The sequence below is a fragment of the Buteo buteo genome, chromosome 22, assembly GCF_964188355.1.
Source record: "Buteo buteo chromosome 22, bButBut1.hap1.1, whole genome shotgun sequence".
In the NCBI taxonomy this organism is placed as follows: domain Eukaryota; kingdom Metazoa; phylum Chordata; class Aves; order Accipitriformes; family Accipitridae; genus Buteo; species Buteo buteo.
Window position 1 is genome coordinate 3,871,658 of NC_134192.1, and position 22,997 is coordinate 3,894,654.

Here is a 22,997-nt window from a genome sequence, read left to right on the forward strand (position 1 = left end):
GTCTCCTTCACTGCCTCAGGAAACAATGCCATCAATGCACGTAAGAAATTAAATAGCACTTGGGACATGAGTAAAAATAGTCTTATAAGTGGACATGAATGCTTGAAATGGATGTCCTAACAACATAGTTTAAAAGTAGAAGGAGCTTTTAACTGTTGTCAATGCTCTTCCCAAATAATCTGCACTGTTACTGCTAATTGGCATAAATCTTGCTCATAATACCCATAGCAGAGATTTGCACTGAATCCATTGCTAATCCTATAAACTGGTGAGTTTGATAAAGTGAGTTGCTCTGGGCATTGCTAATTTTATTTTCATGCTTCCACTTGCTATCATTCATTAACCCCCAAATGGCAAGCTGGTCTGTATACACAAACAAGAAAGCAATAGTCATCTTATTAGCGGCTATGACCGTGAGTGGGAAATGACAATAAAATGAATACATACACAATTTAAATAGGTTGACTTTTCTTGTGTGTTGGTATGATGCTACCTGCTAAAAAAAAGGGTCAGGTTCTCATCAGCACATGCAAAATTAAATCTAGTACAAGGAAATTCTATATTAAATGGCATTATTTTTCACATGGCTTACTGCTATATTCCAGGCACCACAGTATGTAGTACTACTGCTCTTTGTACCTCATTGTCTTATTCGTTTAAAAGTACATATGTCACATTGTTTAAATTCTGCACCACATACAATTATTAGAGCAGCTATCAAGCATTGATAGCATATATAGGGCTCAAATCTCCCCATGTGTAGTTCTAACCAGGGTAAGTTCAAAGACCAGATTCTGGTGTTACAGTGGATGAGACACCACTCATCAGTATTAGAGGAGATGCAAAGGACTGAATAAGAACCTCTAGGGTCTCTTCAGACATGTCCGTTTAAGGCAGAATTGGTGTACCACTGGAGCACAGTGGAAAGACTTACAATATTGATGCTTTATTTTTAATTCAATATAGGTGAGCTGGGCACCTTAAAGAGGATTAGAAAAACAAAGGCTCAGGCTCTAAGTTAAGACTTCCCAGATTTCCATTACATCCTGAAGAGAAGAAAAATCTGTTTGGGAAAAGACTGGAAACTTTATCTGCCAACCACTGGCCTAAATTTTACATCTAGTAGCCAGAATAACATAAAAATCCACTATTTCTTATGAGTCAATGGCTTATTGTGTTATAATGCTTAGTTATATGACACCTGCTAGTCTTTAAGTAATTGTATACTGGTACAGTCTGGGTTTGCTTCCAGTGAAGGAAGTCTGCATGCAAAATTCCATCTCACTAAACGAGAAGTAACCAGAAGAGTTTGGTTTGCGTACGACTACCAGGAAGCTCTGCGTTGGAGAGCTGCCCGCTGCTCTCCCAGTAACGCGTGCCTCCTGAGCAGCACGGTCCTGTGCTCGGCAAGAGCCCCGTACCGAAGATGTTGTTTGTTCCACAGCAGTGATTTCCATGGTCAGAACTCAACCGAATAAAAACTTGCGACTTAATGCAATACACTAGAGGGACAGTGACTGGATCTACAGAACCAGATCAGATAACTAGGGAAAATGGACAGCATGCTTCTCAGTAAAGCTTTCTGCATATAAGTCAGCTTGGATAAGAGAATTTAATACTTGCCTAGATATTACAAAAAAGTGAAAAGCAGTTGCAGAGAAAAATATACTATTGATTATCTAAGGCTAATTTTCTTCTAGGCAGCCAGAGTTAGTTTTTTCTTCATCCAAGAAAGTTGCCTTGGAACAAAAGCAATACAATAGTGTGGATTATGTACTGTCTTGAGGGAAGAAACAAAATATTTAGCTGGGACTACAAAGGAAAATGTGTCAAGTTTTTAAAATTACTTCAGCATATTTGAGTTTGAGACAGCACAGCAAAAGCAAAATGCTTGTTAACTCATTCTAGTGTGCAAGTATCATGGTAGATTTGATGTTCCAAGAGTTGACTGCACCAGCATGCTAATTGTCAGGATATGTTTTTTTAATTTTTTTCAGAGGATGTTCATGTATTGCCTTATTTGGTTACAGATGCTTTACTGCCTCTTGGTACAGAGGAAAAAATAAGGGAAAGAAAATGGCAATTGGTTTAGTACAGTGACATTTTAGTGAACTCTAGCACCACATTCCCTGTGGAAATATGTATTCTGGACTGAACAGTATTTCTTCAAAGACACCGATGAAAATATAGCACTGGTCTTGTTACAATTACCTCTCTCCACTTAATCCTGCTATCCTGTGCTTCAGAGATGCTGTGTTTCTGTAGTTCTTATTGAACCCAACTGGAATTGCAGACATTCAGTGTTTCTTTAAAAAGCTCAGCCCGCACTGTCTGCACTAGAAGTTTATTAGAGAGCTGGAGCAAATTGAAAGCATACCACTCTGGGTATAGAGAAGATCTCCACAGGAGAGGCTGATATTGCTCTATTACCTGTCAAAAATGATCTGAGATGAAAGGGGAAGAGAGCAAAGGGAAGCTATAAAACATTCGATGGGAAAAAAATAAAATACAAAGTTTTAGAAGTGCTGTCAGTATGATCAGGGAGTAAAGTCAGATTGATGCTTTGTATAATTCTTTTGACTTCAGTAGATTTGTATCAAGAGGCTTGTATGCCAATACAGATTTGGCCCTTTTGTTTACATTTCTTTTCATAACTGTATGCAGTGTCTACGTATGAGTTTATGTATGAGCAGCATTTCCACAAACAGACAGCAAGCCTTGTTTCTTTCTTGGCATCCACAACAAAAAATTAAAAAACCAACACAACAACAAAACAAATAAAACAGCTCCATCTTTTAACTGGTATTAAGGTATCAGCTTTGCTGAACCTAACAAAGGGTTATTTAACATCCTTTTGCTTTAACTGTAGTTGCAGAGTTGCTGACCTCCACAGTCACAATGAGGACTTGGAATGGGTGCTTTGAGCCAGGGTTGTTGGGTGCATAAGTGAGATCAGAAGCTGCTTCAAAATCTTCAAGGAACTTTCTTTTCTGCAGAGGTGAGGACCAGCAGGAAGGGTTGGGGGAGGAAAGAATCTACAATATCTACCCCTGGAAAGGTGACGAGTCCTGCAAGGTGCTGTCTGATTGTTGTCTCGCACCAGAGTGCGGTTGAGAATGAATAGCTCAGTCCAGGTCCTGTTAGTGGCAGCAGCAGCAGAGAGAAGCCCTGCATGGGCAGATGCCAGGCTCGTGTTCTTCACACCAGCAGAAAGGATCCATTTATCATGGAAATGACATGGTCAGTCTGGAGGGGTGAGGACTGGGGAAGAGACGGACAGTGAAGGGTAGGTGAAGAGCTGACGAATTTATGCAGCAATGGAGAAAGGAGGAAAAAATCCAGCTGTGTTATTTCTGTGGTTCAAATAAGAAAAGCAGTACCCAATTATCCCGGAGACAGTGCACAAAGGGAATGTAAATGTGTGCAACCATCTGCAGCTGGCTGATCTGTGAGCTCATATAGTCACCTCTGCACACGTAGAAGTGGAATTTGCTGTTTCTTAGAGATTGGGAAAGAAACAGATACAGTTCTGCTTGAAAGTCTCTGGCCATCTCCTGTTTCTCTTATCATATATCTCTTGGGGGAATCTCATACCAATTAGTTTCTAATTGATTCATTAGTCTACAACTCATTTTATGAGAAATGCCATCCAAACATAATGGTTCTTGTATGTTTCACAGAAGCAGAAATGAATTGCATCATAATTTTAAAAATTCCTTTCTGTTCCCTCTTCTTCCATCACATAATATTTCAAAAAGAAAGGTAAAAAATTAAAAAGGAATGTTTTTCTTAATCGGGTACTCTTCTGACACTGCCTAATGGCAAAGATTCACCCTGATGTGCTATACATTTATTATAATGATGTAATTTGAATGATATTCCCAAAATTAGTGTGGACCCTTTAATACCTCTCCCAGGTGCTATTTAGTTGGGGCAAGAAGGCTTTAACCTTTTGGCTTTTGGAATCCCTCTAGTAAATCAACTGCATCTTGGGATCATCTCCAAATGAAATTTGCTTGCTACACAGCAGCAAGGAGACGTGATAGGATTATAAAGCAGGACTATTTTTCACTGCAGAAATGCTTGAACTCACTCCAGACAATTATGCAGCCTGCCATTTTACACATCATCTATTTCAGTATTCCTGCATCAATTATTCTATTAACATTACTGCATACTAAGCTAGAACTTGTCATTGGTCCTGTAGACATGGAAGGGATGGGATATATTTCAAATTAAAAAGAAAAAAAAGGCATTTCCATGTGAGAGGCTTTGGGACATTCATTTCAGCAGCCTTGCTGCATGTTCTCTACAAAGTATTTTTATCTCACAGCCTGCTTAACATTGTTAATTTCTACCCTAATATGGTTTAGTTCAAGACATAATGCTGAATTTTCCATTACACTGTTAGCTGTCAGTTGAATTGAAAAGACCTGTTAATTAGAAAAAAATTAATAGCTTTATTCAAAGATTAACAGAAATTAGGGTGAAAACAAAATTGTTCCGATAGGGAGGGCATATGCATTTGCTGTAAATTCAGGAAATCTCCCAAAACACAAAGAATATGTTCAGAATTATAATTAAGGAAGAAATTTTAACTCCCTGAAAGAACAGCTTGATGGCAATTGTTACTTTCCTTTAGATTTAATGTAGCATCTGCTACAATTTAATTCTTAAAGAACACCATTTTTAATTCCCATTAATCTCCAGAATTAACAGTGTAATAAAGATCCTTGCAAGCATTGAAATTTAACTAGTCAAAATGCCTTTAGGAGCCTTTACAGAGTATTTTAGCAATTGAGCAACAGCTTTGATGCCATGAGTGGGGCGAAATGCAAAGCCAGCATTAATTAGATACAGAACTGGTTGCATCTTCTCATCTTCTTCAAGAATTAGGCTGACTTGGATCCATAGGCTGCAAATGAAGTTACATTGTTGGAGGACAGGACAGTTCGTTCATTGTCACATTTGGAGATGCATATTGGGAAGGATGACTTGAAGGTTGAATACTTCATACTTGTGTCTTTCTTCCATTAAAGTTGATAGCATGAAGTAAAAGTGTTAGCTTTTCAACATCTCTTTTGATGAAAAAGTGTTTTGAATTTTGCAGATGTTGAACAAAACAGAGGGGGACCTGTACAAAATATGAGCTCAGTGACACATCTAAGAATTAATTAATAGAAGAACTATCTTTAGATACGATAAAAATAGCAGAGATGTTTGAAAGGCTGTGTACTTGGAGACCTAGACCCTGAATAAAACCAGTGCAGGCTGAGATACAAATATGTGCATAAGCTGAATTGACAGAATAGTCTTGTCTGGTCAGAAAAGGTTTTTAATTACAACTGAGTTACAGTGCATCTTCCCCAGGAAAAATTGTGATAAGGCGTTGCCATAGTCCTAATTAACATATGCTGTCTACCACAAATGCCAAGGAAGACAAGGTTATCCGTAGTGAATTGTGTTAGGGGAGACACAGCCAGTTCAAAACGCGCTGCCTTCAAAGTCAGTGCTGATGCCTGACTTAAACTGAAGTGTCCTCAAGCTCTCCTGATGCACTAATAATAATGGCAAGTCTGACACACTGATTTTTGCCTAGCACTTATTTTGGAAGGAAGTTAGTGATGTCAGTGGGACTCACGACAAGGTCGAATAACTACATTTCTTAAAGAGAGACTGCCTCAGTGAGTAAAACACATCCACTTGTTACATGGAAACCAAATCTGTTCATATTTAATATAATTTCCTGTGTCACTCTGGGTGATTATTGAAGACAGAATCTCCTCTCTTATGTCTCTTTACACCACATCACAAAGAGGCTGTAAGAACAAATCCTGCTATTTCATACAACTGTGTAATCCTCTTCATTGTGCCAGAACTTTATTCTGCCCAAAAGCACTGTGCAGGCACGCTGCCCTCTGCTTCCAGGGCTACATGCTGGGCAATAGTTAGGCAGAACGGGTGGGTTGTGAGATAGTGGACTTACCCCTGGAAAGTGGAAGTGCATGAATAGATCAGTTTTGTCCCTCAGTGAGGATTCATCTTTGGCCACTGCTCTACTGGGCTGAAGTCCATAATTGTACCCAGGTGGGTGAAAGTACGAAGGGAGCTGTTTGGTAGCTGGCCAACGTACTGTCCTTTGAAATGTTTGAGCTGATAATTAAGTTCTTGATGCACCTGACCAAGAAGTAATTAACTGGAGGAAGTATTTTTACATAATGCTGACTGATAAGAGAAAAGAAGGAGCAGGAGCCAGGAATGCTTGTAAGACATTGAAGATGGAAAGACTCTCCCAGGGCACCCTGCTAGTGGGTAAGGAAAGCAGACATGTCGTCTTAGTCTTTTGAGCAGATAACACACACTGCACATGGGGATGAGAGCAGTTCTCACAGTTTTACTTCCTCCCTTCCCCACCATCTTCCCCAACTGAAAGTCAACAGGCAGAGGGTGCCTGTGGGGACACTGGTTCTGACCTCCTCACGCACCAGGTTGGTGCTGTGGCATGGGATACAGAGATAAGGGCCTTGGGGGAAGCAGGGACCAGCTGTGAGACAAAGTCAGGGTATGGCTATTAGTCTCCTCTAGCCCCTTAGAGCTTCCTTACAAGCAGTAAATGCTTGGTGTAGCTTTTCATCCTTCTGGGCCTGTTGGTCAGCTAATGGTAATATTCTTTCTGTGCTCCCTGAAGATGGAGGGGGCTGCTTGCAGGCACGCACCAAACCGTTCAGTCCTGGTACAGGCTGTTTTGGTTGTTTGTGTTTTAACCAGGGCGAGGATCTATTTACCAATGCCTCTCCATCACCATCAGTACCATTGTTACAGTTAAAGAAAAACTCGCACAAAGCTAACAAGAGCCTTTCTCTTTTATGGAGATATGCACAATAGGATCAGCTACAGCTATAGGTTTTAGGAGCTTGTTGCTGGAAATCCTATTAACTGGAAATTCCAGCCCGTTGTTTCTTCAACCTGACCTTGAGTAGGTTGATAGGGTCCCTGTGCCCCTACTTTCAAGACTCCCATTTCAAGTAGTGTTGCTTGACCTTGCCCCTATAGTCATGCTACTTCCAAAGTCTCTGGTGCTCTTTTTAGTCCAGAACTACTGTTTCATCTCAAGACTGACGAGGGGGAACGATTAGGAAGAATGGTTTGACGGTTCTCTGAATTCTTAAAGTGCTACCTGTTTTGAGGCAATTTGTGCTGGAAATCTTTCCTTTCATAGTCTTAATCTGTCACCTAGAATTTCTGGTTTTATGGTTTTCTGACTGGAGAAAGGGTAATCTTTTATATATTGGTGCTGATGGCTGTGCTCCTTATGCCCCCAAACTGCACAGCACATTTATCCTCAGCATAATACCCTCATGAATGCAAGAGCAAGCCTTTCTTCTAGGTAAAAAGAATCAACAGCCTGAATATCTGTTTCATAGTCCCCTCCCTATGTATAGGGAATGGGGATAACAAACTAACCTTTCTTCCAGAGGCTAATTGGATTTCACACAGTTTGGAAGCACCACTAATTCACCAGACATAGTAAATTCAGCTTTAACATTCCTACTGGGTAGCTTGGCTATTGACCTTGCTTTTTATTCTATTCCATTTCAAACTTACCCATTTCTAATACTTAAATAAACAGGCACCTTGTGCTGCAGCCTTTTTGAGAGCAGCGTTTCTTCACGCGCCAAGTCTTACAAGCTGCTGTGCACATACATGCATGAATATTTCTTATTCCACTTAAATAAGCATCACAAATGTTTATCATAGAAATAATGCATATTGGTCAGAATTTGGTGTCCCTACTCTGGTTTAATTGCATTATAACAAAATGGTCCAAGTGGACATAAAGCACTCATAATCAACCTACTGTAGTTATACAGCCTTATTAAGAGGATCTCCATTTTTCATCAATAAAAAGGTGTAAAAATTCCCTCTTACATCAAAGAAAAACACTTGATCATGCTGACTTGCCCAGAATTTTCTCTTCTGAAGGTGAGAAAGGAAGAAAAAATCTCTACAGAAGAGTAGAATTTGTTTCAATCAAACTGTCTAGGCTTAAGTGTAAGCCATGGCTTACAAGAAAAAGTCGAGATCTCTGAATAATGTTTTAAAGAATGGAAATCTCACTGCGTGTTTCTACTGAGAGGTCAAATTATGGGCCCTGAAATCTAGATGGTAGAGATGATTTTTCCTACCCTTCATGATGGCTCACTGCAAACACAGTAGTGAGGGGACAGCATGATGCTGGTCTTGCCAGGTTTCCATGTGTACGTTTGGTGGCATAGGAGAACAAGAGAGGGAAGAGCAGGTGACAGAGTCCCCTTCCCTTACTGATGGGTAACTCAGAGAGGGGGTCCCCAGAGTGTAATTCCACATACTTCTATGGCATGGGCTGGGAATGCAGGAGTGTTCCTGATCCATTTTTGAATGTCAACATCCACGCTTTTTCTGCTCATCTTTCTAGTGCTTATCCATCTTAAGCAGTATTTTTTCATAAAAGCAGATAAGTAATTCTCTTTCTGTGAATGCAAATGTGGAATCTATTGAGTGGGTGTGTGCATACTTTAAAGAAATAAATGAATGCAAACATCTCTTCTTTTTAAATGGAGGAAACCAGAATCTAATAAAATGTAAATCAATTCAGTGTCTGCTTTGGGCTTGCAGTCTTCAGACTGTTAAAAAAAAAAAAGTGTTAAGTGTTGTGCATTCCAATATCAACATTTTTATTTTCCATCATATCCCCTTAACCCCTTAAGTCTTCTGAAATCTTTTTCTTTCTGGACATGCAGTGAAGTGCTTGTCAGAGAAGAGAAAGCAGTTCATTTAAAGTCTACTCTGCATGTTCATTAGTTCCCGATATTCACTCTGGCACATGAACTTACTGAATTGTCCTGTGGACAAGTCTGTATGTGTTTGGTTTCTGTAGTTTCTTTATTGATTGCAAACACCCAACTGATGAATTGTAAAGCACAGTTTCCTTTGTGATTTAGGACTTTGGCTTCTCAGACCACTGCCAATTTGACTTGGGGTACAGGTGTTGGAGTATAAATAAGTCCATTGGATTTCTGCTTTGAGTTAAAACAGAGTTTAAACAGATTTTAGTTACATCCTCAGCTCAGTTAACTCTCAGTGCCTGTCTAGCTGCGAGTCTGACTGCCTTAGCTCCATCTAGCATTTAGTGCTGAAAGAGAAAGGACACGAGCAGGCATCCAAACCACATTGTCTTTAGCTAACACATGGTTCGATTTTATAGCATTTATCAAGGCAACTTAGAAAATAAGAGTATGTCTTAATTCAGTTCTGCTCTTGACAGGCTTTATGTGTGTATGGCATGCAAATTGTCTTCTATGGTATTTTCGGCCTTAAAGGAAGCTGTTTCTGAAGACAGTTTTTTCTCTGTTCTGAACTCTGGAAGCCTGCAAGCTGAAGAAGTATGATAATTTGAAGAAAGCAAATGGACATCTCTTTTCTTTGAGCATAACCATCAGATCTGCAGAAACTTACGGAACAGTTTGAAGCTACCTATGTTCTGGTATTGCTTTCTGTTCTGCTGTCTAAATTCTTAAAGAGGAGGGATATTACAGAGAACAGTGAACAAAGTCATTATGACTAAGGGAGAGAGGCACAGAGGAAGAAGCCTTGCGCTGGCCCTCCCTTATCCTAAGACTTGTGCAGAGTCAAGCAGTTGGTTAAAGATGACAGTCCCCAAGATGGAAGATGTTCAGCCCCCAGGTTGAACCTGTGGTGGTGTTATTCCAAATCTCCTTTGCCAGACCTCTGCTGGCCATTTAGGCAGAGGTCTTTCCTCATCCCATGACATAAGGAAGAGATGGAAAGTCTGGAAGCAGGACTGAACATAAATCACTGTTCTGAATAATCACTAGCTACAGTGTCTGATCATTTATCATTCAGCCTCACCTGGCTCCATCAGCTAAAAATAGGAACCTCTGATAAAGACATTTCTCAGAAAGGTGAAGAAGACGGTTCAGTTAACCCTCCTGGTGATGTATTCCTCTTCAGAGACGTGCTCCATCACCTTGGCAAACAAAATAGTGATGGCCAATCCAGCTACCGGAGGCCTCCTGCTAAAGTGACAGCTACAGGAGCTGCAGAGCTTGATCCAGCAGTGAAAGCAACCAAAACGTGGCTGGAGCCTCTGTTACTGCTGTGACGATGTTCATACTTGTAGTTGTAGAGAATGACAGTGAGGGCAGCCCATTAGCCATGCAGACACAGCAAACTCTGTCATTCTGCAGATTATGAAAGGGAACAAAAGGAGCTGCTTAATCATAACACCCTTTTAAAGCACAGAAGGTTCTGCACTGGTAGGTGATTCAGACTAAGGCTTAAGTCTTCAGGCTTTTGATTTCTAATTATTTTTAATTATTTTATTTATTAATGAATTACAATTTTTAAATACTGCTGCTGCCTCCTGGAGGATGGTAGAAATATCTGGTTATTCACAGCTGTCTAGGTATATATCCTGCATATTTACTGCTCCTTTTCCAGGTGAACTCAGAATATCTGTAGCATCACAGATATTTCAGCAAACTGAGCTCACATCCAGAGAGATGCTTGAGGCAAGCTCCATTTTGTTAAAATCCTGAAAAATGCTTAGTTCTACAACTACTGTATTAAAATGAACAAGAAGGCTCAGCATCTCTCAGAAGGCCGTATCTTTCCTTTCTGCAATTAAAATTGCTGCAGCAGACACTAATGGACTGTCACTGCAGAAGTCCCCTCTTGGAAATCCTACCTATATTGTCCTCTCAGGGCAGGTTTTTCTAATATAAACAGCAAAGGATTTCATTTAACGAGAAAAGAAACCACGCTTAATGAAAACCTAAGGAATTGCAAACAGTTTTGCACTCCCAAAATCTCTGTTAATCTCTACCAACTTCTTCCATAATATAAAGTTTCCAAAAAATCAAACTTTGACACAAAGAAAAATGTTACCATCAAATCTATTAGAAATAATTACTTTGTAAGAAATAAATTTGTGCCTCATTGACTGGAGTGTGAAGATTTAACTTCCTTCATTGGAATTGCTTAAGCTACAGGAATTGGAGAGAAAACATTTCATGCAGTATGATCCTCTTTAAGTTAATATTGTCTTTTTAATCCTGAATTTCAAATTAAATATTATCCTCCTTTAAACAAAGGCATGCACGTATATCTTGGAAATCAATGCTATTTATCCTGTCTACTGTAATTACATACACAAGTTTAATTTTTCTTATAAATAAAAAAGCTTGTAGGCTTAAAAATGGAAAAAGACAAAATCTTACTAATTTGATGGTTTCCAGTGTCATTGCTAAGGGAGCATGGTAACAGTCACCAGCAAAATCACCATTTTCGGGTAGCAGCATAGGTCCTTGCACTAGCAGGCTACTATCAGGTTCTGTGCATTAATAAATTTATAGCTAAGAGCAAAATGCAGCATTTAAAAACAATGATTTTCAGGTTATTAGCTGGAGTAAATTTTTGTTGATGTGAACTTTCTTTCAGGGTTTTCATGGTGTTCCAGACTAATTATTGGATATAATTAGAGTAGTAGATTAGGGCAAGACAAAGCAGAACATATAATTTCAAAACAGTCCAGACTGCTTGGGGGGAGACTTGTACTTTTTGTTTTTTTAACTGAGAAAATGTGAGAAAAAAGACTTTTGAAGACTGGAGATAAGAAGACTTAAAAGGTTATTCAGGAGTCACTAAAAACCCCTAAAACAATTAATGCAGTGTAGAGGTTTGGCCTTGCTTGTCAAGAACAACCCTCAAATGTTCCATACTGGCTAATAAGGTCTCAAACCAGTTCTCCCAGCGGAGCAGCCCATGGTCCTGCTTCCTGGCTTGCGTCCTCTTTAGCTTCATGTCCTTCAGGGATGAGCATATCTAGGGCTTTTTCCTGGTGTTTTTCTTCTTCTATGCACCACTTAGGCAAGCTGGCTCTGGTGCTGTAAGATCCAGCACTGAAGTCACATGTTTTCACAAAGAAAGTTTACTCGAGCGACTTTATGTAGACAGCAATACGTATGGGGCATGTTTTAGGGACATACAGTAATGACCAGGGATTTGAGTTTAATAAACAAAAGGTAAATAGAAAATACCACACACATGGTGAACATAAGCAACATAGCTAAAACTGCATAATATGTGACACCTGTTATTTTCTGAATTTTGCAATGTTTTGCACTATTTCATGAGAGTGGGGTTGTTTTTTGGCTGTCTTTTCTACCATGTTACGGTGAGTTCTTAATGGTGGAGGTTACAGCAGGAAACAAAAGGGAACAAATAAAGCAAATAGAGAAGTTAGTGTTTCCTGAATATTAGGAGCTCAACAAGTAGATTATCTAATTTCTTTACTAGCCTCCAGTGGTCATCCAGCCAGCTGTTCATAATTATAAAATACACATAATAATGTACTATCTGAAGGGACAAGAGTTCAGCAAAGTGAATTGCAAGTATCTCTGCTTGACATGTAATCAGGTTTCTATCCTTGTGCATGCTGGCAGTTTTCCATTGCGTTTGGACCCTTGATCTGAAGGCTTTCTTCATTGCCTGGACTTTCTTTTTGCTTGTGGTTGTTGTGAGGAGTTCAAGGACAAAATATACACTTCGATTTATGACCTGGAGACAATAAAAGCACCTATGGGTTATTTCTGATTTCATCTAAAAGGTTGGGAAATTTTTGAACCCTTATGTTGTGATCTAGCTTTCACTGCATTTAACTGCACAGTGGTTTCTGTACTGAAGGGTGAGCTAAGCAACCCATGAGTCTTTTCCATGGCATAAGTATAGTACTTAGCATTCAAATGGGAACTTGTGTATTGAGCCAAACCCAATTATTTGCAAATGAATCAGTGCCACTCATCCTCGGGGAGGACTGTAATACCAAGTGCTGGTTTGAAATGTCATCTTTTCTGTGGGAGAATTCTCTGCAGGTAACATGTTAACTATTTTCAAGCTAATTTTAGGCAAACAGAAATTGGAATTCACAGAAGTCCGCAAGGAAAATTCTACCTTTGATCAAAGCCATAGCAGATTTCAGCTTGCTCCATTTTGAAAGTCATGCCGATGTGAAAAGCAAGCTTTTCACTATGTTTGGCATCATAACCAGAGCTGGCACTCTTAGGCAGTGCTTTAATTATACATTATACTAACCAGTGTGAAATACTGAGCCTTATTAAGATAGCCAAAAGCCTTCTTTCTAGTTGATTTATTAGAGCTTGAAATTAACTTTTCACAGTCCAGCTCAGAGATCAGTAGATATGGAAATTCAGCTCTGTCTACAGTAAGTTTCCCCATAGTTATCTCCAGTGGGCTCTCCAGTCCCTTGCAATGCCTCTACCCTCTGTAAAGACCCCAGTGCCCAGACATGCCAAAACACTGGGCATCAGCTGTCAGCCTCATACCTCCGTTATAAATGTCAGTGCCAAACTTGCGGTTGCTTGGAATGGTCTCCTGAAAAAATGGAACTTTAAAAAAAACGTGTTCACCCTGGGCTCACCTGGGCGCTCAGATGTGTGGCTGGTGGGTTGCAGCAGGCCGGCTGATGCTGGAGATGTTCCACTCTGGTGTGTTTGCAGATGAGCATTTTTGCTCCTCTTGATACAGTACTTAGTATATGGCTGGGATGTCAGGAGCTCAGGCTGAAGTTCTAGACAAAATCAATTGGATAGAGGTACTTTGTTGTCCCTCTCACCCTTGGAAGCGGGTGCTGTGCTGAACACTTGCCTCTTGAATAGCTACACAGAGGCTTTGAAGTTGGGCCTTCCAACATTTTCTTAGTAGTTTTTCTCCTTTTCAAAATAACAGTGTTACTTCCCATTTTAAATGAGTTTTGAAAGCATTTTCCAAAGATGGGAGAGCATCATCTTTCTTTGCCTCAGAAGAGCACCTATCAGCTTGCCAGGAGCCTAAATAAAAGGCAATTTTCTACAAGATACTGATGACACGTCTGGGTGTTTATGGATCTCTCCAAAGAGCAATGTGCACATTTTCTGCTAGTTGTTACGCTGAGATGATTCAGATTAACCTTAGGTACATGGAGATAACACAGTAGCATTATCATGAGTTACTGTGTGATTACCAGTGATTCCAGGGAGTTACCACTAGCATAGTTACCTTGCTGTTGCTGTGTAATTGCATCAATCATTTCACTAGTAACTGTGTAAATTACTGCAACCGTAACTGTGTAAAGATCCAAATGGCTAATTACTCACGAAAAGTAGATGCTGAACAGTCACCAGCAATACTGTCCTGGCTGGTACTAAAGATGTACAGCAGTGCTCTCAGCTTTGCTGGCCAACCCCCTGCACAAGTGGTAGAGGGGAAGGCAAGTGGTACTAAGGTCTCCTGCCCCTAAGTACCTGCAGGTGCAAAGGTGTTACCCGCTTGAAGTGCTAATGGTGCTAAGTGGAGACACCTTCTGTAGGAATGTGTTGCTTTTCAGCCCTTCTTGATATTCTCACTAAAATGACCAAAGTCGTAAATGTCCTCGGCGGACATCTGGAGTCTGCTGGACTTGGTGTTTTGCTGTCTCCCACACCCATGTGTGTTGGGATCTGGACAGGCAAGGTCTAATAAGATTGCAGCCATGGTCTTTTTTCAGTCAGAGCAAAACCTGTATATCCTTCATTTGTCAATATTGAATGGCAGGTGGCAGAGGACAGGAATGAGAGGCTGCACCTCCTGCAGTATGCTCCGGCTGAAAGTGAGCTGCAGCAGAGCCAGGCCCATTACTTTAGAAAGGCAGTACAGAACAAGAGATCTTAACATGTCCCAGAGTATCTTCATGGGGCTTCAGTTCTCATTATGATGGCATCATTGGACAGGATGTGGTGGCCCATTTCCTTGCAACAGCATGCAAGTATGAAGTAGGTGTCTGTAGCCAAGAGGCCTAGAGAATATCCATTCCATGTACTTGCATGCTCCATAAGAATATTTCCTAACGTGACATAAGAAATCTGAGTCCTATTTCAAACAACCACAAATACAATAACCCAATAACAATGCCTTCAAGTATATTATATTGCAGAAAAGGAGTAGGAGCCAACCATGGGCATCACTATTGTCCCAGGTCACTGAGATATCCTTAGGTAGTTTGTAATGCCCCAAACAGTGGGAAAAAATTAAATAGGACCCTCTAGCTGTATAGAGAGCTGAGTTGTCCCCCAGTCAGTGAGATGATATTCCTCAGCCAGCTGGGAGGACAGTGGCAGATGGTAATTTCATCCTATACTTCATCTCGCAACTAATTACAGAGAAGTAGGACAGAAGACAAAGACACAAGCCTGATGTGCCCTCATGTCCCAACAGTCAGCCCACCCTTTGAGTAAGATTTATCACTAGAATGTGCTTTTCAAAGTCTTCAGAACTTCCTCCATTTTCCTTGTTCCTGTACCTAATCAGGTATTTTGCTTGTTTTTTTGTGATGAATATTGGTTGTTCACCTCTTGATTTTGTTAAAAATATTGTTAAAACAACAAGTCCATCATCTGTAGAGTAGTAGGGAGAGTTACAGATCTCTGCCAGTTGAATATGAGGACTAGCTCCCAGCATGATGGCATTTTAAACTTTTCTCCTGATAGCATGCTTCCAGTGACCTGCCATGCATTTTCAGATTTCCAAACTCTCAGATATCAGGTCTCTGATGAAATCAGTGGATCTGGAGCTCCCACATCTTGTGCTTTACTTCTATTTGATGTTGCAAGGCAAGGCACAGGTCTGGAGCTCCAGGTACTGCGAGATACAATTCCCCCCCATTTAGAAAGGCAAAGAAGAGAAGGAAGGTATTCAGAGCCATTAGCCAGCATGACCATGTCTTCTGTTTATCTCAAACAGCTTTCTACATCCTGCTTTTGTGGTGTCCCCAGACAGGGGTCTTAGGTTTGGGTGACTGAAAGCAATTGTTTTTCCTTTTCTGGCAGAGCTGTCCTAGGGCAGAGCTGCCATGCTGGCGGCTGCCGCACACCTCCTCTCGCCTGCCCTGTGCCTTTCCCACTTGGTAACCGCCTTCCCCGCCACTCGGCCTTCGGTGGGATGGGCAGCTCTGCGGTGAGGAACGGTGCTTTATCCTCCCATGTCTGGGTGGCAGAAGCAGGGAGAAGGAGACACAACATCTGGAGTAAATCTGTGGATTTAAAGGATGCTTGGGTGGGAAGGGCATCCAACGATACCTTGGGCCTCTCCTTCAATGGCGCCGATAAACCTTTTGGCTTTAAAACCTATTATCATCAAGATTGCTCAGGAAGAGTCACATTTCTGCACCTGTGCTGTGCCCAGCAGCTCTTTGCCTTCTTAGTGGTTCTTTGAGGTTTTAGGCTCTGTTGGTACTAAGATACTCATCAGCATGGGCAGTGGTGTCACAGCCTTGCCTACCCATGTGGCATGGGGGGCACCCCTGCTTCTTATTTTAGCAGGAGCTCAGAAATGCCTGTGTCATTCGTTAGGGTGACTAAGGTATTCTGTCAGCTCCTGAATGGGTTGCAAATGCCATACCTCATAGAATTTGCAAGGCAGGTGGGATTTTTTTTCTCTCTTTTTCTTTAATTACACTTTTACGCGTGACTTGCGCAGAGAAGTTGTGTGTTGTGCACCAGGCTTACGGGAAGTAGGACCAAATTAGCATGGGACAGGGGAAACAGTGGAGAGGCAGCTCCCTCCTGTTTAAATTAAAACTAAGCCACATCAGAATGTTGCCAATTAAAAATAAAATGAATGACTTTGCTCTCTCTGTAGGTGACCTGTCTCCACGATTTCTTTGGGGATGATGATGTGTTTATCGCCTGTGGTCCAGAAAAATTCCGCTATGCACAGGATGACTTTTCTCTGGATGAAAGCGGTAACATCAAACACACACTGCTCTCCAGTCTGTGTTTTCATTTCATTTCCATTCAGTTGCTTCTATCAGATAATAACGCTGCATGTTTTTGTTCTGTTTTTTAAGACCTAGTACATAGAATTTAACATCCTTTTGTGATACTTGTACAGTCAGTGGATATTATAATCGAGCAAACACTGACTGAGGTAGCCCAAGTCAGAGTAGATGGACTCCTACACCATTTGACATTTACTGCAAAATCAGTTTTATCCAGTTGCAGTCAGATAGAAACATTTTTCTTGAGAATTAAACAGTGGAAGGACTCTTGTCCTTACATATACATGTGAATATTAAAAAAATGGGAACAAGCACAGCTAAAAGAAAAATCACTCCCTCTACTGCTTTCTTCTGATGATTCAAAAAGCAGGGCAATAATTCCCTTTTTAGGGGGGTGACTGGGACAGCACCATTACTTGTCCCTGTTACAACTGCAAGCACAGATCTGTAATAATGTGAGTCTCTATGATCAATTAAGCCATGAAATCTTTGATTTCACAGAATATACAGAGCTTGCTTGCAGGAGTTACCACCTACCCCACCTGGCAACTGTATACACCAACAGGCTGTCTGCTGCTGCCAGTGAGTGCAGCGAGTGTAAATTAATGGAACTGTGACCATTTAAACTAGAAGAAAATGTGGTGTCCAAACATTCAGGCTCATTTCCCAAAGCTCTGGGTATCCTGTATAAGGAACACGAGCCCCATGCTCTCTTATATGCTTCAAATTGGCTCCACATTGAAGACCAAAGAGGACTTTTGCTGTAAACCAGGAAGTCAAACAGCCTCTAATCTTAAAACACTGAATTTTTATGACTCCTTTGCAAGGCTGATTTTATTTGATGCTGGTACTTCTGACCTGTGTACTCCAGATGAACCCATTTGATGGTCTTGGGTAATTCAAAGGAAGTTTCCAAGTTCAGCTGAAACTTTGCAGGCAGTGAATAAAGCCTGTGTCAGGCTGGGGAAGCGATCTGTAACCTGAGCTTCATATTTTTTTTAACACTCGGCAGTTGAGTCAGCTCCACAGGGAGTTCCACACTGTAAAACAGTTTGGATGCAATCCTAGCAGAACAACTTGATGGGAAGCCCAGCTCTCTGCCTACACTCCTGGTTACTACTGGTTATTCCAGCTTGGATTTCTCTAACAAAAATAAGCCAAGCGTGCTGTTGGGAAGGCACCGAGTAACTGCAGCTCTCAGCGCTATTTTCAGGGGAGTAGGGGTGCCCTGCACCTCTCAAGAAGCAGATGAGGAGCTATTAGCCAGCAGCGTTTTCCCATTATACAGCCATCACCCTTCCTTGCTATAAGTCAGATGCTGCAAGGAGAACTGCAAGTCTTGAGGTCTTGCAGATGAATGTCACTTATTAAAATCTCCTCTGTCATGGGGTGCTTTTTCTTGCCTGTTTGGATGACGTGCACTTGGATTGCTGGTTATTATGTTCACTCTGGCAGGACATCAGGAAACAAAGTGAGAAATAGCATAAGAGAGGATTAAGTCATCTTTTTCCTCCTGACTGCCCACCACAGCTTCCGCCCTATAATCCCTGTGGCTGAGCACCTTCCAGATGAGGTTGCTCTGTCTTGTTCGTACCCACTGGTTTCAGCATCAGCCCACGGAAATGTCATGCCCCCCGTGATGTGTAGAGGGCTGTTTACACTAACTTCAGCACAGCCAGGTTTCCACCTTTCAAAATGTCCAAATGCTCACTGATTGCCTTTGGCGTACCGATGCTTGCCAACGGCTGAGCTGGAAAATGCAAAGCTGAGTTTCTTTTCAAGGAATTACTCCTCTGGGAAGAAAATAAAATTGAAAGCTTTTGAAAAGACGCAAGAAAGTATTTTCACTTTTTAGGTTTATTTGTTTAGGGAGTAATTCAGGTGACTAAACACAGATGTCTGACACCGTTTGAGACCCCCTTGGTTTCTGATACCCACGTGATATATGATTGACAGATATCACCCAGGGACACCAAGAGACCCACTCTGCTCCGGGGAGGCTGTAGTCTAGTGTATCTCACATAGCATTTGGTGCCTATGCTGGGCAAACAAATCATGCTCTAAGATCAAGGTGTTGCACTGTTTTTGTTTAACAGCTATATGTAAGAGCCTTGACTGCAGTGACTGAAGTAGATTTTTCCCCATGTTTTGGCTTGGCTGGTTAACACCAGGAGCAGTTATTTGCACACTCTCCCTAGTGGCTATTTCACAGTGTCTCATCAAACACTATATTCTTTAGTATCGAGGAGGGATAGTCTACCTTCCACACCTCTCCCCCCCCCAGTCATTACTGCTCTTCATGTATAAAAAATTGGGGCTATATCAGTGCTGGAGCACCACAAGCCTTTCTCTGGCATCATCTTTGAGAAGTCAAGTACTTTGAAAAAAAAAACCCACACAACTTTTTCTATCCCTGATTTACAGTTCCCAAAATCCATTTAGCAGGAGAGACAATAAACTCGCTGTAGGTGTAATTATCACCATGTAGTATCCTGGAGCACAGGGCATCCTCTCTTCATCTTCTTGTACTGCACGACCCAACAGCAAACTCTCATGCAGACCATCTGGAAGAAGAAGAGTCTGACTCTTGACTGTCCGAGAATGAGGAAAGCCTGGGGAAAAATTTAAGGCATTTACATTTTCATAGATATACTGATACATAAATAAATAACACATACATTTAGGTCAGGCAACTTGTTTTCAGTTGACCAATTATTTATCAGCTATGTGCTGCCTTAGTTGATTCCCATTACGGAATCCAGTCAAGGAAGTCCTCAGTCCAGCCCATGCATGCTGAGCTGAACTTTTCCATAAAAGATTGTCTGTATGTGGAACATCTAATTCACATCTGTAAAAAAGACCTGTTTTTCACATCTTGGTGAGGCCAATCTGTTGTAGGAGATGAGGTGAGACCAGTTAGTGTTTGACAAAAAGGAAATCCCTTTTTTATTGCCTTCTTCTTAACTGGGTTAAGTTAATAACTTGAGGGGTGGAAAGTGCTTTTTCTGTTAGCTCTCAATGTAAATAAACCCTGGTTTTGAAGATCTGGCATGCCTGAAATCCTGGGACACACAGAGGTTTGTTAGTATTGCAGTTCCCTTCTGCAGGACACTGTAGATGATGTTTACATTTTCCACTCTTCCTGGCCTATTTATTTTTTAAGAAAACATAGTTGGGGTTCTCATCTGCTCATGTCTTTAAGTACATAAATTTACTAGACTTGTTTATACAAACCTTTCTGAAAGGGATGAGTGGCCAGGACAGAGGATGTGTTTTGTAAAACCATTTTGTCTTCTTTGCTTTCTGCTTCTGAAAAGTTGCAGCATGTTGAAACCACAGAAGAGGTTGATTCAGGCTGGGTGAAAGCCTCCTGGGGCAGATGTCCCATCTGCCACTTAAGAGACCTTTACGTCATGCCATGAGCTGTTTGCTGGCTTTCTGCACCTACATGGATTGCACTCATCATTCCTACTACTAGGTCTTCAAGGAAGGGTTACAGCAAATTAACTGGCCTGATTCTTCCCTCAGTCTATGTTGACCATTTACATTGTGCTCACCAGTTGGTGCGAACCAAGGCAAGGGGAAGGGCAGAAAATCTTTGGTAGGACACAGGTACGGAGACGGGCCCTGCTAGGGAGCCAGCCTGATCTTGATGTATGCTGTCTCAGCACCTCCTTTAGATGAGCAAAGCTGTTCTTCTTTTTGCCCTCCCCCTAAAAAGCCTCATTTCTGCTCTGGAGAAAATGTGGAGATACCAGCTTTTCCTTTGCCATTGGTGTTTTCTACAGCTCTTTGGAGACAAAGCACTAAGCTACTCATGGGTGTTTCATACCTGGTGTCCATAGGCAGCAAGAGTAGGTAGGACATAACCACGGTTGCTGTCTGTTTCCTTAGAGTGCCGGGTGATGAAAGGGAGCCCTGCGACGGCCACGGGCAGTAAGTCATCTCCCACCCCTCAGAAGAGCTCAGCAAAGAGTCCAGCCCCCATGCGCCGGAGCAAGTCTCCAGCCGATTCAGGTAACCATCAAGATGGTGAGTGATTGTTTTCTGGTGTCTGAATATTAACTGTGCTCAAGAGAAAAACATATATTGTGTGTCTTTGGATACATTGACCTTGGGTGTTTGCATATGAAATTTTGCCATTTTTTAAAAACAAGGAGCTGCTGCTAGTGTACAGGGGCACTTAATAAATATCGGAGAGGAATTCTCTGGTTGGTTAAGTGCAGTTGTGGCTTTAGGTCATACCACCCACAGTCTCATAGCCTCCTGCCCTAACAAAATTTTAAAAGAAGTTTCCATTTCACAGGCAGGAAATTAAGGCCCACAGTGGTCCCATACGTTCCCTATAGATACAGACTGATTTAGAATAACCTCCTGTGCAAAGCAAATGTTAATTATTGTACATGTTAGAAGTGTTCTCTTCTAATCATTATTTAAAGAAGATGACTGACCTTGCAATTGGAGAACTGGTGATGGGGTTATTGACGTGATACTGAGACATTCATTCAGTAATAGAAGAGAAAGAAAATGGGAATCCCAATTTGCTGCAGCAGCTTGCACCCTTTGAAATGCCTCCCTCCCTCTTCAGTAGCAACTGGATTGGTGGTGTAGCACACCCAGACAGCCGCAGAGCCTATAAATTAAAGGCCAGGCTGAATATCACACTTCTGGTAATTGATAGTTTTAGAGTAATGATGGAGAGGGTGGATCTCTAGGTGTGTCATCTGTCTGCCCGTTTTTTTCCAAAAGAGAACCAGACATGGCCTTTCACTAACATGGCCAAATCACCAAATAAGCACTTCAGGATTCCAGGAAAGCTTCATAACTTAAATTCAAGTGACCTACAGTATTAACACAGGTGATATGAACCAGAAATTGCTTTTCACCTTCACAGTAACACATTGCATATTGCATGTGAACACCACACAACAGTTGACCATAAGTAGATACTGGATTACTGGATATAAAATTTTCCTGACAGTATTCAGAAAGATTTTCCCCAGGAAGCAGTTAATTTTTTTAGGGTCTCCTGATGTTCTTCAGCTACTTAAAGAGACAATGTGAAATTGGTTGGCACATGCCAAGACTGTGATTTTTAAAAAGTTATTTCTCTCTAAGGTGATTCTGCATTCATAGAGTTTTCCTTCAAGATTCCAGGCTTGCCATAATCTAAAAAGCTTTTACAGTCCCAAATGCGTGGTAAGGTTGCATAGGTACTTTGAAGGCATGATGGAAAATATGTTCATTTAAAAAAACCCAAACAACTTGCATTCACTGATCTGGTAGTCAGCTCATGCATCAGTTGTGAAACAGCATTTAAACCCTCTCCATAAGCATCAGGTGCTAAATACCACCAGAACTAGACTTATTGCATGAACATATAGTCTAATGTGAAATGGCAACTATTGTGTTCCTGATCTTAACTGATTGAATGACTCACAGGAACAAAATGGTGAGTCATCTGATGAAGTTTAATGAACACAGTTAGTAAAGCCTTTCAGAAGGAGATTAAAATAACCAGAAATGCTGAACAATAGCCAGCTCCTGGAGTTAAGGCCAGTAATGAAGGACAAATCAGGTTTCTTTAATCCATCTAGACAAGGGTCTTTCGTACTTTCCTGTGATTTCAATACAGAAAAAAATGGCAGCCTGTCCTGCTTAATGAGAATGAAAAAAGACTGAACTCTTTCAGTGCTGGAAAGGTAATCAAAGACCGTTGTTTTCTTGGGACAGAGAGAAAAAAGAATACCATCTCGTGTTCTTGTCCCTTGAATTTGTAATAAAGTAAGAGGTTTACACATTGCTTAAGAGTCAATATTTACATTTAGCTGGATTTTGAAGTTATCACATTAAAAAGGCAAGGAATGCTGAATGAAGCCTGATTAATAAAAGATGATCTGACCCTTTTTTTTTTTCATAATTCTCACCTGTTTCATTTGTGAAATGATTTAAAAGCAGTTTTATTTCAAGGATATTAAATATTTTTGCTATGCATTTGATCTCCTACCCATTTGTACCTTTTGTCTTTGCTGTCTTTCATTCTGCTATGGTTGTCATATCAGAAGTTGGAGTTTCCTAGATTCTATATTGTTAGTTTCTGTTCTTTTCAGTTCTTTTCCATGTAGGT

The 22,997-nt window shown here is 41.0% G+C and overlaps 1 protein-coding gene across 4 annotated transcripts in view; it reads left to right on the forward strand.

The window, feature by feature from the left end:
- DCX (doublecortin) overlaps positions 1 to 22,997 on the forward strand; it is an 86,783-nt gene that overhangs the window by 41,224 nt on the left and 22,562 nt on the right. For 2 of the 4 annotated variants that reach the window (XM_075053834.1, XM_075053835.1), the window contains exons 4-5: positions 16,732 to 16,834; positions 20,765 to 20,902. In XM_075053834.1, coding sequence (XP_074909935.1) covers positions 16,732 to 16,834; positions 20,765 to 20,902 — 241 coding nt within the window. The remainder of the gene's footprint in view (positions 1 to 16,731; positions 16,835 to 20,764; positions 20,903 to 22,997) is intronic. The other 2 variants (XM_075053836.1, XM_075053837.1) reach the window with 1 other exon arrangement.